The sequence below is a fragment of the Anopheles marshallii genome, chromosome 2, assembly GCF_943734725.1.
Source record: "Anopheles marshallii chromosome 2, idAnoMarsDA_429_01, whole genome shotgun sequence".
NCBI classification, from domain to species: Eukaryota; Metazoa; Arthropoda; class Insecta; order Diptera; family Culicidae; genus Anopheles; species Anopheles marshallii.
In genome coordinates, this window is record NC_071326.1 from 67665491 (window position 1) to 67688541 (window position 23051).

Here is a 23051-nt window from a genome sequence, read left to right on the forward strand (position 1 = left end):
GCTCGAATGATGGGTGTTGAATGGAAATGGTGTTCATTTACAACTATTTATTGACTGTTTATCTCGCACGAGCATTGCACGATGCACAGTGATTAATTCTTTTCGAATGAAACACTTTGTTCGGCAAGTAGAAACACTTTTGTGATGTTACATTTCTTAACTGCTAAGCACACAAATAAACACAGCTTACATGACAACCACTGCACTGGAATGATTCGGTTCGTTTGTTTTATTGTTTAATGTGTTTCACTTCTTCACAAACTTTCACAATCTTCAATGCGTTCTAGATCAAGCAAACAAAAAAACCCCTAATGCTTTCCCCCAGTTGGCAGAGCACTTTCCACCGCACAGACAGACACTCCCGACTGGCGCAACGCGTCGAAAAGAACTGTAAGCGATCTCGGTCCCAAGCGCGACTGGATGGAGCGAGCGAGCGGGCCCGCTCAATGTGATCTCGCTGAAGTTTATGCTGCGAGCTCCATTCTGCTCTTGGATTCAGCATATTTTTCCCTCACGATTCGCTCCCGCGCTGCGCTCTCGTTCTGCTCTTGAGCTCTCGCCTGCGCCAGTGTGTACTGTTCATTTCTCCGTTCTGGCTTTTTTGTTTAACAGTTGTGTGTGTGTGTGTTTTTTTTCTTTTATCATCGCAGATTCTTTTTCGAAAATGGTTTTGTCCCGAGCCTTCGAATGGCCAACGAGCCTTGCCTTTGCGATGAGGGTCGCGCCGGCTTGTAAACGAGGGCTTAACCTTTCTCTCCAGCGTTTCGAGCGGTGGTTCGGGTTTTGCCTCATCCCGCGGTTTGCTCGCTCTCGCCAGCTTTAGTGGCCAACATCTTGTGTAAGACATTCCACGAGCGAGGATACACTTACCTGTTCCCTTTTGGCTCTTCCGCAGGAGAACGCAATCTTCCGCATTTTTTGACGCGTTCGTTTCGGGCACTTTGGAATGTTTGTGTAGATGTCGATAAGAAATGTTAAGTTATGCTGCTATCTACTGAATTAAAACATTGTGCTAAAAAGTATTCTTAGTGCAAACTGAATTACACCCCCCTATGTTTAGTATGATGTACAGATATTCAAATTGCATCTATTAATATCAAACATGATCCTGAATTCAGTAGATAAACCCTGGGATATGGGCAGGGGTTTAGCTGATACATCATGCTCATCATTTCAATCCCGCGAGCCCATCGGAGCCTTGGTATTGGTACTGGCAACGGTGTTCAATACGCGGGGACATTAGGCTACGCTCAGCAGCGCACTCGCGAACGGGAACGGCAGGGTTCCATGAAAAACAACCTTCTTCAAAACATTCAAACACCACCACAAACCGGTGGTCAACCGCAGCTTCCTCATCTGCAGCATCCCAAAAAAAAAAAACCCAAAGCACGGTAACGCAAAACCTCAAGCAGAAACCACATCTCAAAAGAGAACATCCGAGGAGAAATGAACCGAACGTGAGAGCCGAACGCTCGGAAACGGTGAGAATTGGACACGAAAGCAACATTAGCCACACACTCGCAACTGGCCAGGCACACAAACCATTTTTCTATTGTGTGTGCGTCGACGCCGGGCACCATCTTTCCCTTGGGCGCGCAAGACCCTTTTGCGCAATTGCGTGTGGTGCGCGTATGCCCTGCGCAAAGTGGTGAAGGATACGCGCCAAATTTTTGCGGCCTGAGTACCGCAAGATCATTGCACACCCGGGGGAGTTTTTTTTTTTTGACATACTTGCGGGCCCAGTTTGCCAACGAAATCCGGTGGACCTTCCCCAAAATGTTGTTTGCCGCTGTGGCAGTTACGATCTCGGGCCGTTTGGTTGACGTTTGCGCCTGCGTACAGCATGGTTTGACCCCCGGTGGTGGAGGGCTACCATTCCGGGCAGGCATTTTCAGGCGACGGGAAAGAAGTGGCGGAACAGCGGCGTTCGAAGATTCTGTTTGGTCTGTGGTTCTTCCAAAACCCTTTTTTTTATTGCTCCTGGGAGAAAGGCATCATCGAACCGACCGGACCGATCGACGGGTGATCGAACCAAAGCAAAGTGTGCTTGTGTTCTTGGGGCTTTTTTTGTTTTGTTTCATCATCGGACGTCCCCTTGCTCTCGTGCGTACGCTTAAAAAAGGGCGAAGCGTAAGGAAAAACGCAACAGAAATGATAACTGTCAATCGTTCCCCGGTGGTGACTCCAGGCCGGGCGGGGAGTTTGCTGAAAATGATACATTCCAAACCGGGCGAGCGAGAAGACGGATCCGGGAAAGGACATTATCATAATGCCAAAATAACTCTGAAAAGTAATATGTCATTTCGCTGAGGAATTGGCCCGTTCCGTCCGGCACCGGACTGCTTCACTGCGCCGTTTCACCGAACGGGGGGGGCCCCCGGGGAAAACGGTTTAGAGGGTTTTGAAATATGACGCTGATAGGGTGGCAGAGGCAAACGATTCCGATTCGCGCAAATATGTTCATTTATTATGCACAGGAAACCGACGCGCACGGTACGCCAACTGCTCGTGCTGCGATAAAAATTGATGATATTAATAGTATCGCTACGTTCGATAGGTGTTCGCCCGAAGTGGAAGATGGAAAAGGCAAAGAGCTTCATAGAGAGTCATAGAGCTTCAATGGCTATAAATAGACAGATATATCCTGGAGCGAACGGACCAAGAATGCTTCCTTCAGAACACTTCACAGTTACTCTTTGTGTGCAATCCGTATGGTCCAAATGAACCACATTGAGCACATAACAAAACCGCAATCAAATCAATAGTGGATCACAAATTTACACAATCCAAAACACAAGAAATATGGTTATCAATTTTTTTTGTTATTCATTCCACGCCACAACGCCAAACTATTCACCAGACTCAGACGACCGGTGCGTGGCATACGGAAGTGGAATGCGCGCATTCCAACACATTCTGGCCGCGAAAGAAAGTATTCGCTCCGGTGCGAATGGCACATGCGTCTGGTTGTTCAAGTATAATCTCTTTCGTCAAAAGCAGCCACGCGCTAGGCGTAGCAGTGGTACGGTCGAAAAGCTGTTGGAAACTGTGACGGCAGCGTGTAAGATAATACGCCTGGCCTGGCTGTTAGTGGCCTTGGGGCGAGTTTTATTGTGAAATTATTCCAAAATTTAGGACAGCTTCTATGAGATCTTCTATGAGAGCTTCTGCGGGAGGTAATGCGCATTTTTACGACTTGGGAATATGGAATGTGGCTGGAATCCATTCTGGAGCTTTGTCGTTTTGTACAATCAAGTATCAATTTGATACAGACTGTTAGGGCAAAAAGTAAAAAAGTTATCTGAGAGCATCTCTCGATTTATTCCAAGGAAAACGATCTCGTCGAAAGAGTATTTCAAATAACTTCCGTGATGTAGAATTGCTTATTCACATGTTTGAATTTCACAAAAGACTAATAAATTATTAAAAACCATAAATTTATCGTAAAGAAAACAACCAAACCATCAAGCGAGAAAATATCACCCTTAGTTACTTACAAATTTCGCAAACATAATTTCACCATTTGTAATCATTTTCACCTCGAATATTTCACCTCACTAGGCACATTGCGGCTGTCAAAATTGTAGCGCTGTCGTGTTGGTTGTCAAGCATGCTTTGCGCACGAACGGCGGCAAAGCTAATCAAAACAAACAATCTGGAAGCTCGGCAAAATTTCTTTGCCACAGATGTTCGTCTTGTTGTTCTAGTTTACATCAGTTGATAAGGAGGTACAGGCCCTATTTGCTTTGTATAATCCATCGTCTTAGGTTATCTGACCCGCTTCAAACCTTTATCAGTGGCTGTCCCAGTTGGAGTGACACTTCAATTCTAATTCATCTCTCGCGAAGCACAGATTGCATTGAAATCCACGAGCCTGCTGTTATTCACGGATTGATACGCAACTTACCACTCACATTCTGTAAAAAAAGTCTTTCTTACGATGAGTCAATCAAGGAAGGTAATTATCGATCTGGATGTCGGTACCGATGATGCATGGGCACTGTGGATGCTGCTGAAGGGTGAAAAATTGTCCGGCTACGAGGTGATCGGAATCACGTGTGTGAACGGTAACACAACCCTGGATAACGTGGTGGAAAACACGCTGACCTTACTGACTGCGATGGGTCGAACGGATGTGCCGGTATTCCGGGGTGCCCAGGAACCACTGATACTTCCGGCAAAGAAGAAAGACGTTAGTAACTTTCACGGAGTAAACGGGCTCGGCGATATTCAGTTCGGGCTCGAGATCAACCGGACACCGTTGCAGCAGGAACATGCAGTTGATGCACTGAAACGCTTGGTTACGCTACACAAAGGACAAGTCGATCTTATCTTCATCGGTCCGCTTACAAATCTGGCGCTCGCTATGAAGCTTCATCCTGGGCTCCTGAAGATGGTTAATCATCTCTACATTATGGGTGGCAATCGGCATGGTGTAGGCAACGTAACGTGGTCGGCTGAGTTTAACTTCCACACCGATCCCGAAGCAGCACAAATCGTTCTTCACAAAGAATACTGCCCGGTCACGATCGTACCGTGGGAAACTTGCCAAAAACACGGGATTCCCATGCAGTGGCGCATGGAAGTGCTCGGCAAAAATGAAACACATCCCGTACTGCGCATACTGAATGCAGTCGAGCAAAAGTTGTACAGTAAACGGACGCATTGGATGCCATGCGATGCATATCTGGTAGCCGCGTACATAGTGCCAGCCTGTGTGGAGAAGGCACAACAGTACTCGGTAGATGTGGAGCTTCACGGTGCGCTGACTCGTGGTCAGATGATATTGAATCACCATCAGCAGGGAGCGGGCCACGTGAATATCATTGACGATATTAACGAGGCACAGTTTAAGGACCTGTGCTTGAAAACGGTAGCATAATGCGAATGAGCAAGATACAATGGGAACTATTGTATCAAATTATATTGTTTTAACAATTCTCGACGTGCCTTTTACATCTAATTCTAACTTAAGAATCAATAACATTTGATGAACATAATAAAACACAGCTGAATGGATTTCATTCCTAATTTCCTTCAGATCAACTTGCCTTGGCGAACATTCATTGAAAAAGGCATAAACAAGTATCCCAAGAATAGGAAAGCGGCCAATAGAAACACTCCATAAATTTTGTGAAATAACGTTAACCATTTTTATTATTTTGAATAAAAGACATTTTTAAATCAGTCAAATGTCAACAATTTTATCCACTTGCGTTCCCCAAATATGTTGACAGCCGACACGTCAAAGATGCAGATGTCAAATAGTGGATGATTTTTTTTCGCCAGCAAATTTGTGTCTGACTCGTCCGGTTTTTTGTATTCCGTATTGTGCATATTTTCGGGATTTAATTTGTGCGACCGAGTGAAAGAGAAATCCTTCCCGGCGACGGTGTCAGTCTCTGCGCGTAGAATTGGTAGAACGCTAGTGTGTGGTGGTGTAAAGTGAACCGCAAAAAATCAGCCCATTTTCCTTCCTCTCGCTGGTTGGTTGCGGTTGTCCCTGTTGACACCGTACGTGTGCACAAAAACACAGCAATCTACGTGCAGAAATGGGTACGTCTGGTTGGCAAGGGGTGTCTGAACGGTGTCTGATAAGAGAGGCCCTAAGTCAAACCTTGGCATGTTGGATTGGTGCACGTCGTTTTGCTCTGCGTCCCCGTTTTGCTTTATTGTCCCCATTTGTTGACACTTTCTCATCGCGCTTTCTTCTCGCAGGTGGACTCTTCAGTTACTTTCGGGGGCTGCTAGGCAGTCGGGAGATGCGGATACTGATTCTTGGTCTGGATGGCGCCGGTAAGACGACAATACTGTACCGATTGCAGGTGGGAGAGGTAGTGACCACAATACCGACGATAGGATTCAACGTGGAACAGGTGACGTACAAAAACCTAAAATTCCAAGTGTGGGACCTAGGAGGACAGACCAGCATACGGTAAGCAGAATGAGCATTGGGTAATTGCAAGCAAAGGCGACGTTAAACATTAATATCCCATCCACACACCTTGTTTACAGACCATATTGGCGCTGTTATTACAGCAATACAGACGCTATCATCTACGTAGTTGATTCCGCAGATAAGGATAGGATAGGCATATCAAAAGATGAGCTACTTTACATGTTAAGGGTAAGGATATAAGTGGTACAGTTTCCTGAACGTATTCAACAAAATGTGTTTGTACCACGTGCACCATAGGAAGACGAACTTGCCGGGGCAATACTGGTGGTGTTGGCCAACAAACAGGACATGGAAGGGTGCATGAGCGTAGCGGAGGTGCATCAAGCGCTCGGGCTGGAAGCGCTGAAAAATCGAACGTTCCAAATATTCAAAACATCCGCCACCAAAGGAGAAGGCCTCGATCAGGCCATGGACTGGCTGTCGAACGCGTTACAGGCGAGAAAATAGCTCCGGCAAATAGCGGTCGTTACGTTCGTTCTTTTCGTTCCGCGTCACGTTCCCCGATACGTTAAGTATGTGTAGTTTCAAGGCGTGGACAGCGCCTACAACGCAAGGTGGGGTTGGGGGAGAGATTTCTGCAGAGTACATTCATAACAACGCTATCGCTTGTCGTACGAGAGCGGCAAAATGGGATTTATCCTTCCATTCGGAACCATTCGTTTCCACTGAGAACGATGTCACGAACACACACCCGGCACGTATCCATTCATTGCCAGACCCCGCATTGTCAGGTCGGAAGGTTCCGTTCTGGGACAACAACCTTAGCATATTTTATAGCTTACATTTGGTCTTATGTGTTATTGCTTTAGTGATTGCTTGACCGTACCCGTTCGATGGTGAGCAACCAATTGCGTCCGGGGTATTGGAGCTTCGTGGAGTTAGCATAGTTAGGGTTGTATACGCTACCCCACCCCCGAAATCGATTCCTTTTTGTGTGCCACAGTGCCAAAGGAATGAAAATATCCTGCAATACACCAGACCAATCGTGTACACATCGCGTACAGTTCCGCATTTTCGTGACAACACACACCTTTCATATGCACGGTATATGCACTCTCCTTCCCACGTCGCGGTGGTGCAAAGCGGAACAACAACAAGGTTCGTTAGATTGAAAAGCATTAATTTTATATTTAAAACTGAAAACATGATGTACCATTAAAACAAATATTATACAAAACGTATTAAGTTCAAGCGAACACACGAGAACAGACTTTATTTCCCGAACGAAACATACGTCCCTTTAAGTCGTCGAAGAAATGTTATTCTGCTGTGGCTTTACCATGCCGGCACACCGAACCGTGCCACACGCTTCTCTTGCGTTTCCAGCTCCATCTTGATCTTCGTGCGCATGTAAAAGATCGGACAGTCGCGACTGGTGCAGATGACCTCCTCATGCAGCGAACCCTGGCACCGCTGACATTCCGTCCACAGGCGGCAAAACCTGTCCTCGAGCGTACGTTGCGCTGCCAGTTCCGTCTGAAAGAGCGTCGCTTCGTTCGGTGCACAGTGCTGACAGAGTGCGCGACCCTCCTGTCCAACCGCCAACAGTGCCTTACATCCCAGGCAAGCATCACGCTTTTTGGTGAATGCTGCCAATGCACCCACCTTCGACGTGACCACGGACCGGGTGCGGGTGTGATCGCCGCGCAGCAGAATCGATTCCGCCTTTTCGCCCAATATTGGCTCAAAAATACGCAGCAACGGTTTCGACAGTTGGTTCTCCAGGTAGTAGTTTGCATCGATCGGTATACAGTTCTCGAGCACATAGATCGGATCTTCCGCTTTCATGTAGGCGGGTGTGTTTTTGGCAGCAGCGATGAGCACGTACGGTACCCGATCGCCCAGCTTGGGTGCGTTGCCGGGATCGCGCTTCTTCATTTTGTTCGCCAGCTCAACGTGCGCCTGCTTCGCGGCGTAATCGCTTTTGGCGAGCTCCTTCGTAATGACCAGCTGTGAGATGTCGATCCGGTTGCAGAGCAGATCGGAGATCGTTTGCTTCGCGTACTCGATAGCACCGTCCGGATTGCGCTCGATCAGTAGCTTCTGGAGGCAGTTGTTCATCAGGTTCGCCACAAGCGGCGAATTGTCTCGCCGTACCGTTTCGATACCTTTGCAATCCATCTTATCGTACTTATCGGGGCGCGTAAAGTAAAGCCCAGCGTAGCGTTTCTTGTTGATCAGCAGGTAAGGGTAGTAAACCTTCTCGAACTCCAGCTTGATCGGTTTAACGAACTTCGCACTGACGTAATCGGCCGCTTCTTTGCCCAGCTCCATGCTACGCTCAAGTGTCTTGACGCCGAAGTTAACCATCACCGAATCGGTATCGCCGTAAATTACGACCGCATCGTTTTCGTACCCATTCTCTACCGTGTAACGCTGCTCAACTTCCTGCTTCGTTTGCTCGATCATCGTTCGCCCGTAAGCCGTTACCGAGCCGGAGATTTCCAGACATGGTAGCTTTCCCACCTGTGCACCGGTGAACCCATAAACGGAGTTGGCCGAAATTTTTAGCGCCAACTGTCGACCATCCAATACTGATCGCTTGAATGGATCCGTTTCGACCTTAAGGTCGGCTTTGGCCCGCTTTCGAGCCGACAGGAGAGATTCAAGAATTTCCGGTAATATACCCTTGCGCACGGACGACTTCACGAACACGTTGTTTGCGGGTGTGTGCGTTAGCTGATCCGGACTAAGCCCCAGTTTGTCCTTCATGTTCGGTTGTACGAGGGTTGTGTAGCAGAGATTGTGTGCCATCATAATACTCGGATACAGGGAGGCGAAATCCAGCGTGGAAATCGGATTGGCATAGTAGCCACGCTTCGGCTCTATAACGGTTGCGCCTTCGTACTGTTCCTCCGACCCAGAGCTTTGATACGATGGAATCAAGTACCCGGCCACTTTCGACTTGCGAAGCAGCTGGCTCATAACCTTAATCTGTTGACCGCGTGTTAAAAGGCACGCAAGTGGGACACCCGTCACACGAGCCATTTCCATGTAGTTCACGATGCACATCAGCTTGTTTAGCAGCCGCAGCGGAAGATACGCATCCTTCAGACAGTACATTGCCAACCGGCGGCGCGTTTGGTCGCTTTCATTCTGCAAATCCGTAATGATGCTGTGATGCACATCCTCCTTCTGTTCCTGCAAGAAATGGTAACTGACCGCGTTCAGCGTGTACGACCGGAGTTTGTAGTCACGCAGCAGCACAAACAGCAAATCGAACGGCACACGACCCTCGAAGTTGACGAACTTGTTCTCCCTTCGACCCATCTGCTTCGACTGTATGACGGTGTCCTTGATGACCGATCGAATGTTGGTGACGCGTCCGAGGTACTCGAACCCTTTCACCTTCAGATGGCTGGCACGGTTCAACAGGTACGGCACATCGAAATTGTTAATGTTGTAACCGGTCAGAATGTCGGGATCAAGTTCGCGCACAAAGCAGGCCCATTTTTCCAACAGTTCCTGCTCCGTTTTGTGGCTAAGAACCTGTGCACCAACAATCGGTGCGCATGAATTCAGTGTAAACACGTTGCGCAGGAACGGTTCCTGTTCGCCCTGTCGTATGACCATGTTGGCGATTTGAATTACCGGATCGTGCTGCGGTTCGGGGAAAATGCCCTTGCGACCGGCACACTCAATATCGAAGCTTAGAATACGGAACGGTGCCACTTTTGCCCATTCGCCTTCGGGTTCGTGCGCGATAAACGCACTGTACGCAACGTCCACCTCAATCTGGCAGCGTGTTTCCGGTGCCGGACGATCTCCTTTGTGTCGATAGCTCCATTTCCCGGCGGGTAATTCGATCCAACTGCATCCGACCACTCCAGTGTCCACCATGAACCGGATGTCGAAATCGATGTTGCTTTCGTACACACGACAGTCCTGAAAATCCATCGACGGCATCATCTGTTCCCTTTCCAGCAATCGCTTGACCGCCGCTAGCAGCTTCGGTAGTGTCACCGTCACACGTATGAACTGGAACAGATCCTCACCGTTGTAGCCCATGATAGATTGCCGTTCGACCAGCTCCACGTCCAGCACCGCTTCCTGCACATTATCCTTGTTCGATCGCATATCGTGCAGGACAGCTTTGTCGAGTGCGGCACGGAACTCTGGCAAGTGCGATTTGGTGAAACTGCGCGGTGCCGCCACGTACAGGTACGGCAGAAATCCGTGCACGTGTGCGCACACCGAATTTCCCTCCATTGTAACACCGAACATTCGCATTATCGGAATCGGACCAATCTGAGCACCGGGCATACCGGCCATCGGCTGCCCGATGTAGTTATCGATATCGATTTGCTGAAAAACGAGCGCATCTTTGGTGGGATCAAGCGGCTCCGGTACCGGACGACTCCACTTGGCACAAGTGTTTTCATTCTCCGGTCCTAGACCTAGACGTGCCGTGTCCGCATCGTCATCGAGATTGGCCAACTCTGCTTCGAAGTAACTTTCAAACTCTTCCTCATCGTCTTCTCCGCTGTTGTTATCGGGACAGTTTACAAGCGAAATTGTATGTCAGTTAGGTGATTCTTTCATGAAATGATTCTTCATGCTTACCGGAACTTTTTCGGTCCACTAGAAGAAGCAGAAGCTTCGTTTGGCTTGGTAAAAGGTTTGCGCTTGGAGTTCATCTAGCCGCCGGCATGCAATGGAGCACCACAATCAAGGGCACTCTTCTGTGGTGGTGCAAGCCGAAAAATTAAACAAAATTAACAAACAAAACACAAGCGCCCTGACTTTACTCACCAATTACACAATAGAAGTAGCCGTTAGAACACCAAACACAGTTGATTTAAGTAGAAATATTACTTTTCAAACCACCGGATCACGGTAGCAAGCGTCGGTTTTACTTTGCGCACAATCCAAATGACACAACTACATTTGGCGGTAAAAAGAACGAATACCCACTGGACAAAACTGTGCGAACAAGCGAGCTGTCAAACCGATCAGCCGTTGCTTTCCTTGTGTGGCTATGTGCGTTACTGCGTGGCTGTGTGTGTATCAACAAAGCATGTCATCGTGTTGTTTGGCGTAAATTGAAAGCTACCCAATATTTCTTTGCTTACTTGAATAATTGTAGTTTATAGTGAAATGAATCTGTCTATAAATTATTTGGTGTGTGTTAACTGTACGAGATACGTCAGTTCGAAAGACCAGACAGCTTGCGCAAGGTGTTTTGATCGACAGGATGCGTAAGTACAATTACTACACGTGTTTACTACTAATGGAGTACGGTTGCGCTGAAATCGTCACAAAATATTGAAACTACCCGTTTTTTTAGATTCGTGGCTTGTTTAGAAGAGTTTGGGAAGCCATGACTTGCCTCGTTGTGGATGCTCCGCCGACGGCCCTTGGTCAAAGGCTTTTTTTTAGGTCTGGCTACTTCCGGTGGTGTATCAATCCCCTTGGAGGCTCTGGTTGTTATTGGAACCGGTATACAGTTTAGAGGTAAATTACTGATAGAAGAAAGTGCTTGTTACAGTTGGACTTGCAATGTTATGAATGTTTCGACGCGAGACGATCCTTTAATCTTTCTTTCTGGTCTTGGCAAAGCCTGACAGTATACAATCTCCAGAAAAAAAACATGAAGTGCTGGAAGAACGAATGCAACTTTTTTTTTTGTAACCGACAAACATTGTAAAGATCAATTGCCGATGAGAGAAGTAGGTTTTATATTTGATATTTATTTGCCGTTTGCTTTTATTTTTGAGCCACACATTACCTCCCGAAGGTATACAAATTATTGCTCCGGTGGTCAATATCTTTTTTTTTTTATTGGTTTCACTGCAGCACTTGCTTGAACCATTCAATGTAAGGCGCCACTCGGTTTACGACGCGCGGTGTGGTGGCGTTGCAGCTGCCGTGACTGTAAACATTCACCAGATATTCGATGTACGAATCTGCATTCGTAGAATAATTCTTCCACACGATCGGACTTCCAGCAGAGTAGCATTGATCGGGCATAAACTCCTTCCTTCCATGACGTATTTGCAAATCATAGTGATACGTTTTGCTCAGATAAAACTGCACCCCGGGGTTCATACAGATCATTTCAGGCTCATCGAATGAACGATTTAAAATAGCTTCACAGTCACTTTTGTACATCGGATGGATAGGATCATATCGTGCAGAAACTGTACAACAGGAGGGGAAAATTATCAACAGTCGGTAATTTCGTACAGTTGTCTACATACCAGCATCATACACCTCCTGCTGCACCGGTGAGTGAGTGACATTTTGCCACAGGCAACCGGGAAAAGCATGTTCCGATGGTTCAACGGCAGATTCCAGCTGCACTATTGCAATGTCATGCTGTTGAGTCGATGCGCTGTACTTTGGATGAATGTCAATATTTTGTATACGAATCCATTTAGAACTTGTCGAAGAACCCAAGCCGCCCAGGTGCACAATGTTGGGAGAAGGAAATTTTTCGGTCAGGCATGATGCGGAAGATACAACGCCACGCGTACTGATCAGGTATCCATAGCAATGGAATTCGGTTCGTGTACCGTTTCGTCGACTAATTCTTACCTAAACGGATATTAAGATTAACAACGGCATACTACTTGATGAAATGCCTACCATGATGTAAATAATAATAATAATGGAATGGAACACAGTTTACTATGCAACTAACGTTCGCATTCTTCTTCATCGGCACAACAACCTCAAGAGATCTAGGCCTGCTGCCATTTCTGATTTTCTATGTCTTTTATATACCCGTGTAGCTGGATAGTCAGTTCTATATCGCATAACGAGTCAAATAAATCGGTACTACTTAACTACTCAATAACTCACCACGTGTGACGAGATGTCCTCTTGCCGGATTGCTCTTAGGTGCTTATAACGCTCTTCACATTGATTGAACTCGTTTTCGATTGCAATGCTCTGCCGTTCCAAGAATTCCTTGGGACAACAACAAACAGTATTATTCGTACAGAAGATGAGCTGTTGCATATTCTGCTGCCGTATGTGAATGGCTGGACATTCTTGTTGAGGTGTGCACGTGCCTTTCGTTCCATCTGCATATACGCATTCGTCCGAGATCTCCAAATCAGCATCAATGTATATGAGAGCATCAAGCCTCGAGCGGGGAAGCAACACCGTTTGAAGCCTCGAGCGGGGAAGCAACACCGTTTCAAGCCACGCTCTATGTGCACTAAGCCGTACAGCGACACCCGGTTCGCCATATCCACAATCGCGTCCGAATAGATTGATACCTTCGATATAGACATATACCAAATCATTCCATTCTATTGGGCTCCCTGGTAATGAGTCGCATGCGCCCGGCACAAGAAATGGTTCATTCCCGTAGCACAAATGCTCGTCGAGCAAACCCCGTGGAAGAGCCTCAGCGTATCGCCGAGCCAGATGACATTGACCCTGCGATTGCTCCCAGACACGAGTCGTAAATGTTGCGTAATTCGATTCTAAGATAGAAAAAGGGTTCTACTTTCAGTTAGAAGCGCTAGAATGCACAGCAATCGACATTGTTACGCACCAGGGAAGCTTTCATTCGTTATCACACGTTGCGCTGCTAGTATCAGTTTTTGGGACAGACTCGATTCCCCATACCACCCGCAGAACGGTGCAATAGGTGCGAAGGTTTTGAGCTTCACGACAGCGATGTTGTTGTAGTACGGATTGAAGGAGCGGTTGTAATGCGGATGTACAATGATTTCCGCAATTTCTAGGTGACTCGAATCTGCCAGAAGGACGTCCGTTGGCCATGATCTGCAGTTGCAAAATGCGGTATTTAATACTGAGCTTATTATTTGGACGATGCCACCTACTCTTCGCGTAACATACACTCCGCCAAAGTCAGCACAACGTTTGGTTCGATCAACGTTCCGGAACAATTCCCATGCCGTCCGTTAAGCGAATAAGGCCATCGGAAATTTACAACGTAGTCACTGCCAACGGGGCTTACGTACTTGTTGTCCCAATTTTCCGTTTCCTGACCATTGTATATGGTCATGGCATCTTCTTTATATTCACGCAGTTCGTAATACCGTGCCGCGCAAACCAGTGGCTTAAATTTAAAGCGAGTAGCTTGTTCTCCATGGCTTTGAAGTGTTTCAATAATCCAATCGCCAAATGAAGACACCTTTACGTACACCCCTGGCGCAGACATACCGCACACCTTTCCGAAGGATGTTACGCCCACTAGGAATGGGATGAGTCTCCAATCCTGGAAGAGCTTCACGTGCAGTGGACCACCGGAGTCTCCCTGGCGTGTTTGATAGATTTCGTAAAACTGTACGGACAATCAATAGTAACAATGCTTACTGGACATGTATCCATCTTTTCATCGCCTGCACATAATTGATGATCCATTAGTCCGTTCCGCAAAGTACGCGTGCCTCGTGCATAGTAAGTGGAGCATTTGTCGTTGCTCATCGGGGCCAGCTCCACCTTCAAAAGCTTGTCTGTGTGGTTCTCACCTTCATTCGGACATTAAAGTATGCTAAGTTAATTACGCATCGATCATGTACTGCATGAGCTCACCGATTCCGGTACTGCCCCAACCTGCTGCCAACAGTTTCGGGAAGCGTATCTCATCGTCCAACCAGAGACAGGTCGGTACAACAACAGCAGACACTCTGTAACACAATTCAACCGGTTGGTGTATCGGTATTTACGAGGATCAAATGATCGTTTCCACTTCCCCACAGTATCTTACGTAACATTTTTCTCTAGCCTCATCAGCGCAATGTCGTAGTAGGTCGAACTGAACTGATGTTTCGGGTGGCGGATGATATCCACGATCTTCAATTCTTGAGCAAAAGCATCATCGTGGTCGCTGTTTATGTTGATATCTCCCAATCGGGCTACATCCGGTGGAATGTTGCTTTGGAAAGGGATGCATAAAATGGAGATCTTCAGTAATCCTTAACATCCCTCGTGCAATACACACTTTTCGTCCACTGCACAATGCGCCACCGTGAGGATAAAGTTTTCCCAGATCAATGAACCTGCACATAACCATCGTGTACTACCTTGACCGGTCCATCCGATGGCGGCTATATGGGCAAATTCACGCAAGTACGCAGGCCTTCCTGCGGAGGGCAGAACTCCACTGAATTGGAATTGTTTGTAGAACCGTAAATCACAATCTGAAAACAGTTTTTTTTTAAAGTTTACTGTGAATCTTAAGCTGATTTTATTACTGCCCGGTACGTACCATCTATCGACGACCTTTCGTGGGGGAGCATCCGTTTTGTGTCACCTGCAGAATCACACAATCACATTGTTTGCACTGAAACTATCTACCTCACGCCCCATCCTTTTTACAGAAGCATACTTACACTTGGCGTATCCAATCGCGATGAAGATCACGAGCAAATTGAACGAGTTCATGACCGAACGGGTGCTTCTTCACGACTGACGGTAATTTTGGGCGACTAAGGCTGTTGAGCGAGTAAGTTATGGCTCGGTGCCAAAAATGATCTCAGATAGCTTGATGCGTCCACTGCTATCTACATCAAAGCTGAAACAACACACTCACATTCAACTACATGGGTCAGGTTACAGGCGGTGTGTTGTTGTTGACCAAGCCCATAGAGAGGCTTAAGTCAGGTAAATGTACCAACTTATCAGTGTCTCTACCAGATACTATCCACTACTAACTGTGAGTGTCAGAGGATTTGAGGAACTTGGTATGTTTGTGTGCGTGTGTGCATAGAATAAGTGACAATCTATACTCGTTAGCGAAAGCGCTCACTACGCGATCGTCATTTCGGTTGCATAATTTTAGGCGTAAAAATCACCTGTTCGCTGCAGAAAAACACTAAAACAGACCGATATCGATATAGTTAATTTTCTAACCAGAATATAGATGACATCTTTCTTTCCATTCGTAGAAATCGCCAAATTCCATCGGTGACAAACTGGTGACAATGTTCGTATTTACATCTACACGAGCGTGATAATCCTTCAACGTGTGGACACCAAAAAGTTGGTGGTTGGTTTGCGAGTATTAAATACGCCAAACAGTCCCTTATGAAACGGCTCACTTCGAAACGGTTCCAAAAACACTTCATCTCCATCCATCCATCACTGTCAAACTGAAGTTTACTGACCATCACCCGTTATCCGGGGCCATCGGAATGCTTAGTTCGAATGACGAGAGGGGGTGAAAGAATGTAACACACATAACTCGACACCAAAAATTATACGATTGAATGTGTAACCCGTGTCCCAGTTCCATACCATTGTAGCCCTCTTTGACGTTGTGCTCGGTCGCGTGGAAAGGATGGAGTAGGATCATAAATTTCCCACTAATTTCCTTTGCCCGAGCGTACAAAGGGTTCCCTTTCTTTGGTCGAAAGACGTTTGATTTGGGCGAATATGTGTGTAAGTGTGATGCAGATTAGTGTGGCTGCGGTTCTCAGTGTTAGGGTTCTTATTGCGTGATTTTGTGAGATCTTATCAACTAAAATAGTTAAACGCACAGGAACAAAAATTCACATGTTCGTTCGGCTTAATCCATTAACTTTCAAGCAAAATTATGGGATTGTTTTTTTTTTAAACATGGTTTAACATACATATTTTTATTTGATAACATTAGAGCGAAGCTATTACTAATGATATAATATTGCACCGCTTGTTTAGGTGTAGAGCGCTACGTTCGAACAGATCTGCAAGCTTCTCCCATTGCATGTGTACGAGAAATAACCTTGTTTTCCAGTATTGGGAAGCAAAACAACTCTGTCCACATCTACTCTAGGCGCCAGAACTAATGGCGTGAATAGCTTGTGTGTATGTGTTTGACGAAGTGTTTTAGGAAATCTTCCCGAAAGGGACAAGATTGATGTGGTGGGTGTGCCTACATTTATGTGTGTTTTTGCGGGGTGTTACATAGTACTTTAGTGTCTGCACGTTTTCGCTTATTGTTATCGGGCTTGTTTCAATAAATAATCTCCTCCACTGCGGCGGCACGGCTTACTTGTCCTGGTTGATTTTAATGAAGTTTATCAACCCGTTGGTGGAGGAATCGTGCGTGGTAGTTTTGTTCGGGTCGGCCAGATCGACCTCGATCGCCTTGGCCAGCTGTTTGCCGAGTTCGACACCCCACTGATCGAACGAGTTCACATCCCAGATGACGCCCTGCGTGAAGATCTTATGCTCGTACATCGCGATCAGCGCACCGAGCACGAACGGTGTCACCTTCTTCACCAGGATCGAGTTGGTCGGCCGGTTGCCGGTGAACACCTTGTGCGGGAGCAGCTTCTCGAGCGCATCCCCGGCCATGCCTGCCTTCTCCAGTTCGGCCCGCGCCTGGTCCGCCGATTTCCCCATCATGAGCGCTTCCGTTTGCGCCAGATAGTTGGCGAGCAGTATCGTGTGCATTGCACCGTCCTCTACCGGATTGTGCGTCTGGACCGGTGCGATAAAATCACACGGAATGAGCCGTGTGCCCTGGAACGAAAACAAAAAACCAAAAAATGCGGTATAAAATCATTAGCACGTGCAAGCAAACCATGTATCATTAAAACGCAATTGTATCATATTGATCCATCATCAAACGCCACGAAACGGTCAACGGCCATGGCAAGCAATGAGGCGAAACACGATTTTATAGCCAGTGACCGATTCGGACGTTAGCGCATTTCGTGGTTGTTTTGGGGCTAGCGGTGATCAATTTGCAGAAAATTTCCATAAGCATAAACACTATCGGGTGCTAGCCATCAAGCGGGCTGAAAGGTCACAACGGAACTCTTTCCCCCTCCTGGGGCGGGGTTATGATAAGGAACTTTATTCAAATCACCAATTCTTCTACCCGCCGAACGAGTGGTTCGCATTGGCACGAAAAGGAGTGTCCCCCGCGCGATTGTGTTTCACTGGTCGCAAAGCAATGGAATCCTCAGCCCACAGCAGAAGGAACCTCTACGGGGGTACCATATTTACAGCCAAACATCGGGGTCACCCTACGTATCGCTTGGTCAATCGATGCTGTTAAAGTTGAAATGTACCGAATTTCCTTTTCTCGGGGGCACTTGTATTTCGTTGAGCCGCTTCTCGCGATATCCTTCCATTACATTGTACGGTGGCGTCGAAGCAACGTGTAATTGCCAGGTGGCATGTGTTTTGGTTCTTAGCAGTACGTGTCCAATTGCGACACACGGTTTGAGCATATGGCGACGCTAAATACAAAGTAAATGTACTACTTTCCTTTTAAAACCGTCACTTACAATAAAGATAAATTTCATTTGATCCGGAATATTGCTATTCTGACCTGAACCGTATGTAACAATAGTACAATAATACTTAATGTCAGGCTTTCCAGAGCTCAAGCGGAGGGTTTTTTGTTTCCTTATTCATTATTCCACTAAATGTTGACTTAGCAATAAGGTCAGGCTGTCCATAATGATGGTGCCTTGAATGCGAGAATGAAAATTTCATCTATTCCAAAGTTTATTCGCTATTTGACATTTTAAATAGCAAAAATCCGTCGACAAGATATCAGGTAAGACAAACATTCGGGCCAGTACATTCTATTCTAGAGCAAAAATTGAAATAATAGCTATAGACGTACGCAACAATAAAGAAGAATCAATTGTATGGATTGAGCTCTATTCGACACAAATAATTAACATATTTTGAGTAAATCGGACCGATAGGACATGATTGTTTAATACCCCTGTCTATGCAAATAACTCTTGAAGCACGAATATTCATTCGTGCACATTACATTCGTGCACAAACATTAGAACCGCTACTCTTACTGTTTTTTTATGTTAGCGTTATATTAGCAATAAAAAGGACAATGTGCTGAACAGCAAAAAAAAATATGAGAAAAGATTAACCCATTGAAAGTTGATTGCTGACCGTGAAAATTTACATCTCACAGCAAGTGAGCCGGAATCGTGATACGGATCCCACCAACAACACCACACTTAATTGCAGCCGGTAGATTTGAGCAAGCCTGTCCACACGCGACCATCCGTCGATGTAGTGGCAATCTTCGCTTCGTCACCGGAAGGAAGGAAACGATAAATTACGCAGCACGCAGGGAAAAAGCAGGTGAAATGCTTGGAAAATTAGTGCTGAAAAATATGCTCACGATGTGCCGCTGCCCTAACGTGTTCCGGTGGCAATCTGTTGCTATTTACACGGGGAGCACAAAAGGGAAACAAAGGTGGACCGAAAGCGAATCAGCACTTAATGATTACGAGTCAATTTTGGGTTCGTTTTCGGTTACAGCAAGTCGTTTGCATACGGCACGAACATTTTTTGGTGGACGGCAAATCATTAAACAAGTTCAAATTATCCTTCCACTCGGGACACTTTTTAATAGCAAAACAAATGAGTCTAGTAATGAAATTAATTAAGGTTATAAAGCTAGCTCATTACCTAAAATTGCGTGCCGTGGTGTACCAGATTGTTTTACGCGACGCACATCATCAATCATTTGATCAAAGGTGAATTTTTTAATGATTAAGATTGAATATTTGCGTCTATACTTGTGCGGCAAAATAATATCGACAAAGCGTTTATAGAGCCTTATCATTATTATATACCAATCGCACTTATTATCAATTGTTTGTATTGCCGCTTGTAATCAATTGCGGAATAGATACTTCATATTTTTCAAGATTGATTAAATTTACTCAAGTAACTTGCTGCTACTTCCTTGCTGTTATAATAATACCTTTTCTGAGCATATTTGTTGTATATTACAAGAGCTAAACAGAGGTAACTTTGAACTCACCTGATGAATCAACTGGTAGAACGCGTGCTGACCGTTGGTACCCGGTTCACCCCACACGATCGGACCGGTTGCAAAATCAACCTTTTCGCCGGCCTTCGTAACACCCTTGCCGTTGCTCTCCATATCGCCCTGCTGGAAGTAGGCCGCAAACCGGTGCAGATACTGATCATACGGCAGCAATGCTTGTGTTTCGGCACCGTAAAAGTTCGAGTACCAAATTCCCATCAGTGCCAAAATCACTGGAGCCTGTTGAAACGTACATTATACAGAAAGGAGAAACAAAATAACAGATCAGTCGATAGCGTTGATGATGCGTGGTCAAAACATCTCATTACATTCTCATTCAACGGTGCAGTCATGAAGTGATTATCCATGTAGTGGGCACCTTCCAGCAGCTTCTCGAAGTTGTCGAACCCGATGGCGAGCGAGATGGAAAGCCCAATGGCGGACCAGAGCGAGTAGCGTCCACCGACCCAGTCCCAGAACTCGAACATGTTCCTGGTGTCGATACCGAATGCGGCCACCTTTTCCTTGTTGGTGGACAATGCCACGAAGTGCTTCGCGACATGCTCCTTCTCAGTGCAACGTTCCAGGAACCAACGCTTGGCGGCCGTCGCGTTAGTGATCGTTTCCTGCGTGGTGAACGTTTTCGACGCGATAATAAACAGCGTCGTCTCCGGATCGAGCTTCTTGAGCGTTTCGGCAATGTGTGTACCGTCCACGTTCGAGACAAAGTGCGACCGGATGCCCTGGTTGTACGGTTTGAGCGCTTCCGACACCATCAGCGGACCGAGATCGGAACCGCCGATGCCGATGTTGACCACGTCGCTAATCTTCTTGTTCGTGTAACCGCGCCACGCACCGCTGTGAATCTGTTCGGTGAACTCCTTCATGTGTTCCAGCACGGCATTCACTTCCGGCATCACATCCTTGCCATCGACCAGGATCGGTTTGTTCGAGCGGTTGCGCAGCGCCACGTGCAGCACGGCCCGGTTCTCCGTCACATTGATCCGTTCGCCGTCGAACATGTCGTTGCGCATCTTCACGACATCGCGCGATTCCGCCAGCTCCAGCAACAGATTCCACGCATCGTCCGTCACCCGGTTCTTCGAGTAGTCGAGCAGGATGTCACCATCGGACGGGGTCGTAAGCTTCAAGCTGCAAGCAGAGTAATGATGCGAAAGAAAGTTCCAAAACGCATTAACATCACACTACCCAACTTTAGTGCGCCTTGCGTTGTGAATGAATGTATCGCGTGAGGTACGTGCCCTCTACAGCGTTATGTCACGTGCATAGGAAAGGTGAATAACTCATTGACAAAAAAAAAAGTTGAAAACATTAATACGAATACGAATATTCGCGTACGTTCAGATGCTGCAACAGTTAGGTAATTCGATCTGGGCCAGTTTAAAACATAAATAATGAAATGAAACGTTCAATCGTTTACCACATAATAATCGATTAGCTGAGAAAAGGTATTGAAATTTTATGAACTAAATAACGGTGCTAGGACTAAATTAACGACGACATGGACATACAAAATAAGTAAATTAATGTATGTCCTTTCATAACCCTTCCAACAAAGTTCCCTAAAACCCAACACTGAATTTATAAAACTGCACTGCAAATAATACAATATCTTAATTAATAGGTTTCCAAATAACTTCATTTAAAATTCATTTAAAGCACATTATTCACTTAAAAAGGAATTAATTATTCCACAAATTATTTTGATATGTAATAGTGTCAATGTCTCCCACCCATGCCGTGAACTGTGCCGTGGTATAAGTTATCATTAGCAATTATCAATACAACCCGGTTGTTTTTCATGAATTAAAAATAGCATCAATACTGCTTACATATCAGCAAAATTTCACAACAGACTATATAAAATATTTGGGAAAAAACTTGAAATAAATATAAAAAGCCAAAAATTAAAAAATGATAAATTGTTTTGGAACATGTGTAACAAGTATAATTATTGATTGGATTAAGCGGGTCTGAAGCCACCATCAATTGATTTGATGGTTGCATGCTTATTGCATGATAATGAAAAACGAACGTAATTTTTATATAATTTGGCTGTAGCAACACTTCACAGATAACAACAGGAACATACACTTTTGGAACATCATCGGCCCTTATCTTGCTTTTTCGAAAAGCGAAAACTAATTAAAAATACAAATGCATTGCGACCATCCGCGCAAGCCGGCAATGGAGTGGCAAAATCCTTCAGCCTTACGTCATATTCCCATAATCTTGCTGTATAAGCTACAGTACGTAACATAAGCGGTAAATTGCGTATAATATGCTCGGTAAAATAAAAGTAAGCAACAGTTTGTAACAAAGTGTACTCTAGGTGATTTGCCAACGATTGAGGTTTCCTTTCACCGACCAACTAGTGGCGTTTGCTTCGTTGGCTGCGTTTGACCGTGTCGTTAGAGATCGCGGAGGTCAAGCGTGGTCCGACATGATCGTGAAGAACGCAACCTTTACCGTTGTGTATGCGTATGTGTAGTGGCAAAAGTACCTCTATCGAGCCACTACAACACACTGCCTATTATTATAAAACACTTACTGGAACTTATCGAAACGGATATCATCTTCGTCGAACAGCTTCTTGATGTTAATCGACGCACCGTTGGCGTTGAAATAATCCTTGATCTGCTGATAGACCGAATCTTTCGATAGCAGCACCCGGTCCGACATTTTGCACTTTCAACTTCACCACGGACTTGCTGTTGGACAGGAGAGGCAGGAAATGCAGCTAAGCACCAACTGAAATAGTACGCACAATTGCACAAAACCGGAATTACACCTGATGGGGCACCGAAAATCGAGCGGGAATTCGGACGCGAATGTAAGCTCGCAGGAAGTTTTGTTTGCACTACCGGAGGGCTCGGCGGTCACTGCTTGTCTGACCACAGGGTTCGCAAAGGACACCAAACTGACCTCAGAGAGCGAGCCAATGGAGCAACGGCTAGGCTGGATTGGATACCGGAGTCGGTCGTGGTCGCAAAAACTCACCTACCTTCTTCGCACGGTCGCGTTGGCCAGCGGTAAATGTCTCAATGTCAAATGAAAAACATTCGTAACTTTGAAGCTGGCTTGAGTTCGGTCTCGTAACAGCAAAGGGAAACATGCGTGGATTCGTATTTGTACTGTTTTCAATCCAGCTTCAAAAAAACGCAAGTGACATTTGGTTTTGTTGTTCTGTTTTTCTACAGTAGAGTCCCGATTATCCGGGCATTGTTTATCTATTGCATTAGCCAGAATAACGAACTGTTTCAAGCAAAATTACCAATATAAAGAACGAGTTTGTACGGTTCAGGTTGAAGTTAATATAACAAATGTTTTGAAAACAAATAATCG

General features: G+C 45.9%; 5 protein-coding genes across 5 annotated transcripts; 2 read left to right on the forward strand and 3 right to left on the reverse strand.

The window, feature by feature from the left end:
- The first annotated feature begins 3940 nt into the window (after nt 1–3940).
- On the forward strand, nt 3941–4882 carry LOC128710284 (inosine-uridine preferring nucleoside hydrolase-like). The gene has a single exon (XM_053805330.1). The coding sequence runs from the start codon at nt 3941–3943 to the stop codon at nt 4880–4882; it is 942 nt and encodes a 313-aa protein (XP_053661305.1).
- An 841-nt stretch (nt 4883–5723) lies between these two features.
- On the forward strand, nt 5724–6406 carry LOC128710289 (ADP-ribosylation factor-like protein 1). The gene is made up of 3 exons (XM_053805339.1): nt 5724–5935; nt 6016–6127; nt 6197–6406. The coding sequence occupies exons 1-3, from the start codon at nt 5763–5765 to the stop codon at nt 6404–6406; spliced, it is 495 nt and encodes a 164-aa protein (XP_053661314.1). The 5' UTR covers nt 5724–5762.
- An 828-nt stretch (nt 6407–7234) lies between these two features.
- Nucleotides 7235–10596, reverse strand: LOC128710277 (DNA polymerase delta catalytic subunit). The gene is made up of 2 exons (XM_053805323.1): nt 10523–10596; nt 7235–10442 (listed from the first exon to the last, which is right to left on the reverse strand). Exons 1-2 carry the CDS (start codon nt 10594–10596, stop codon nt 7235–7237), a joined length of 3282 nt encoding a protein of 1093 aa, XP_053661298.1.
- A 1150-nt stretch (nt 10597–11746) lies between these two features.
- LOC128718438 (uncharacterized) lies at nt 11747–15325 on the reverse strand. Its single transcript, XM_053812062.1, has 11 exons — nt 15274–15325; nt 15150–15194; nt 14883–15081; nt 14649–14816; nt 14474–14568; nt 14255–14409; nt 13759–14195; nt 13467–13699; nt 12764–13395; nt 12160–12496; nt 11747–12099 (listed from the first exon to the last, which is right to left on the reverse strand). Exons 1-11 carry the CDS (start codon nt 15323–15325, stop codon nt 11747–11749), a joined length of 2706 nt encoding a protein of 901 aa, XP_053668037.1.
- A 1584-nt stretch (nt 15326–16909) lies between these two features.
- On the reverse strand, nt 16910–22388 carry LOC128710280 (glucose-6-phosphate isomerase). Its single transcript, XM_053805325.1, has 4 exons — nt 22258–22388; nt 20015–20837; nt 19680–19925; nt 16910–17386 (listed from the first exon to the last, which is right to left on the reverse strand). Exons 1-4 carry the CDS (start codon nt 22386–22388, stop codon nt 16910–16912), a joined length of 1677 nt encoding a protein of 558 aa, XP_053661300.1.
- Nucleotides 22389–23051: the final 663 nt, after the last annotated feature.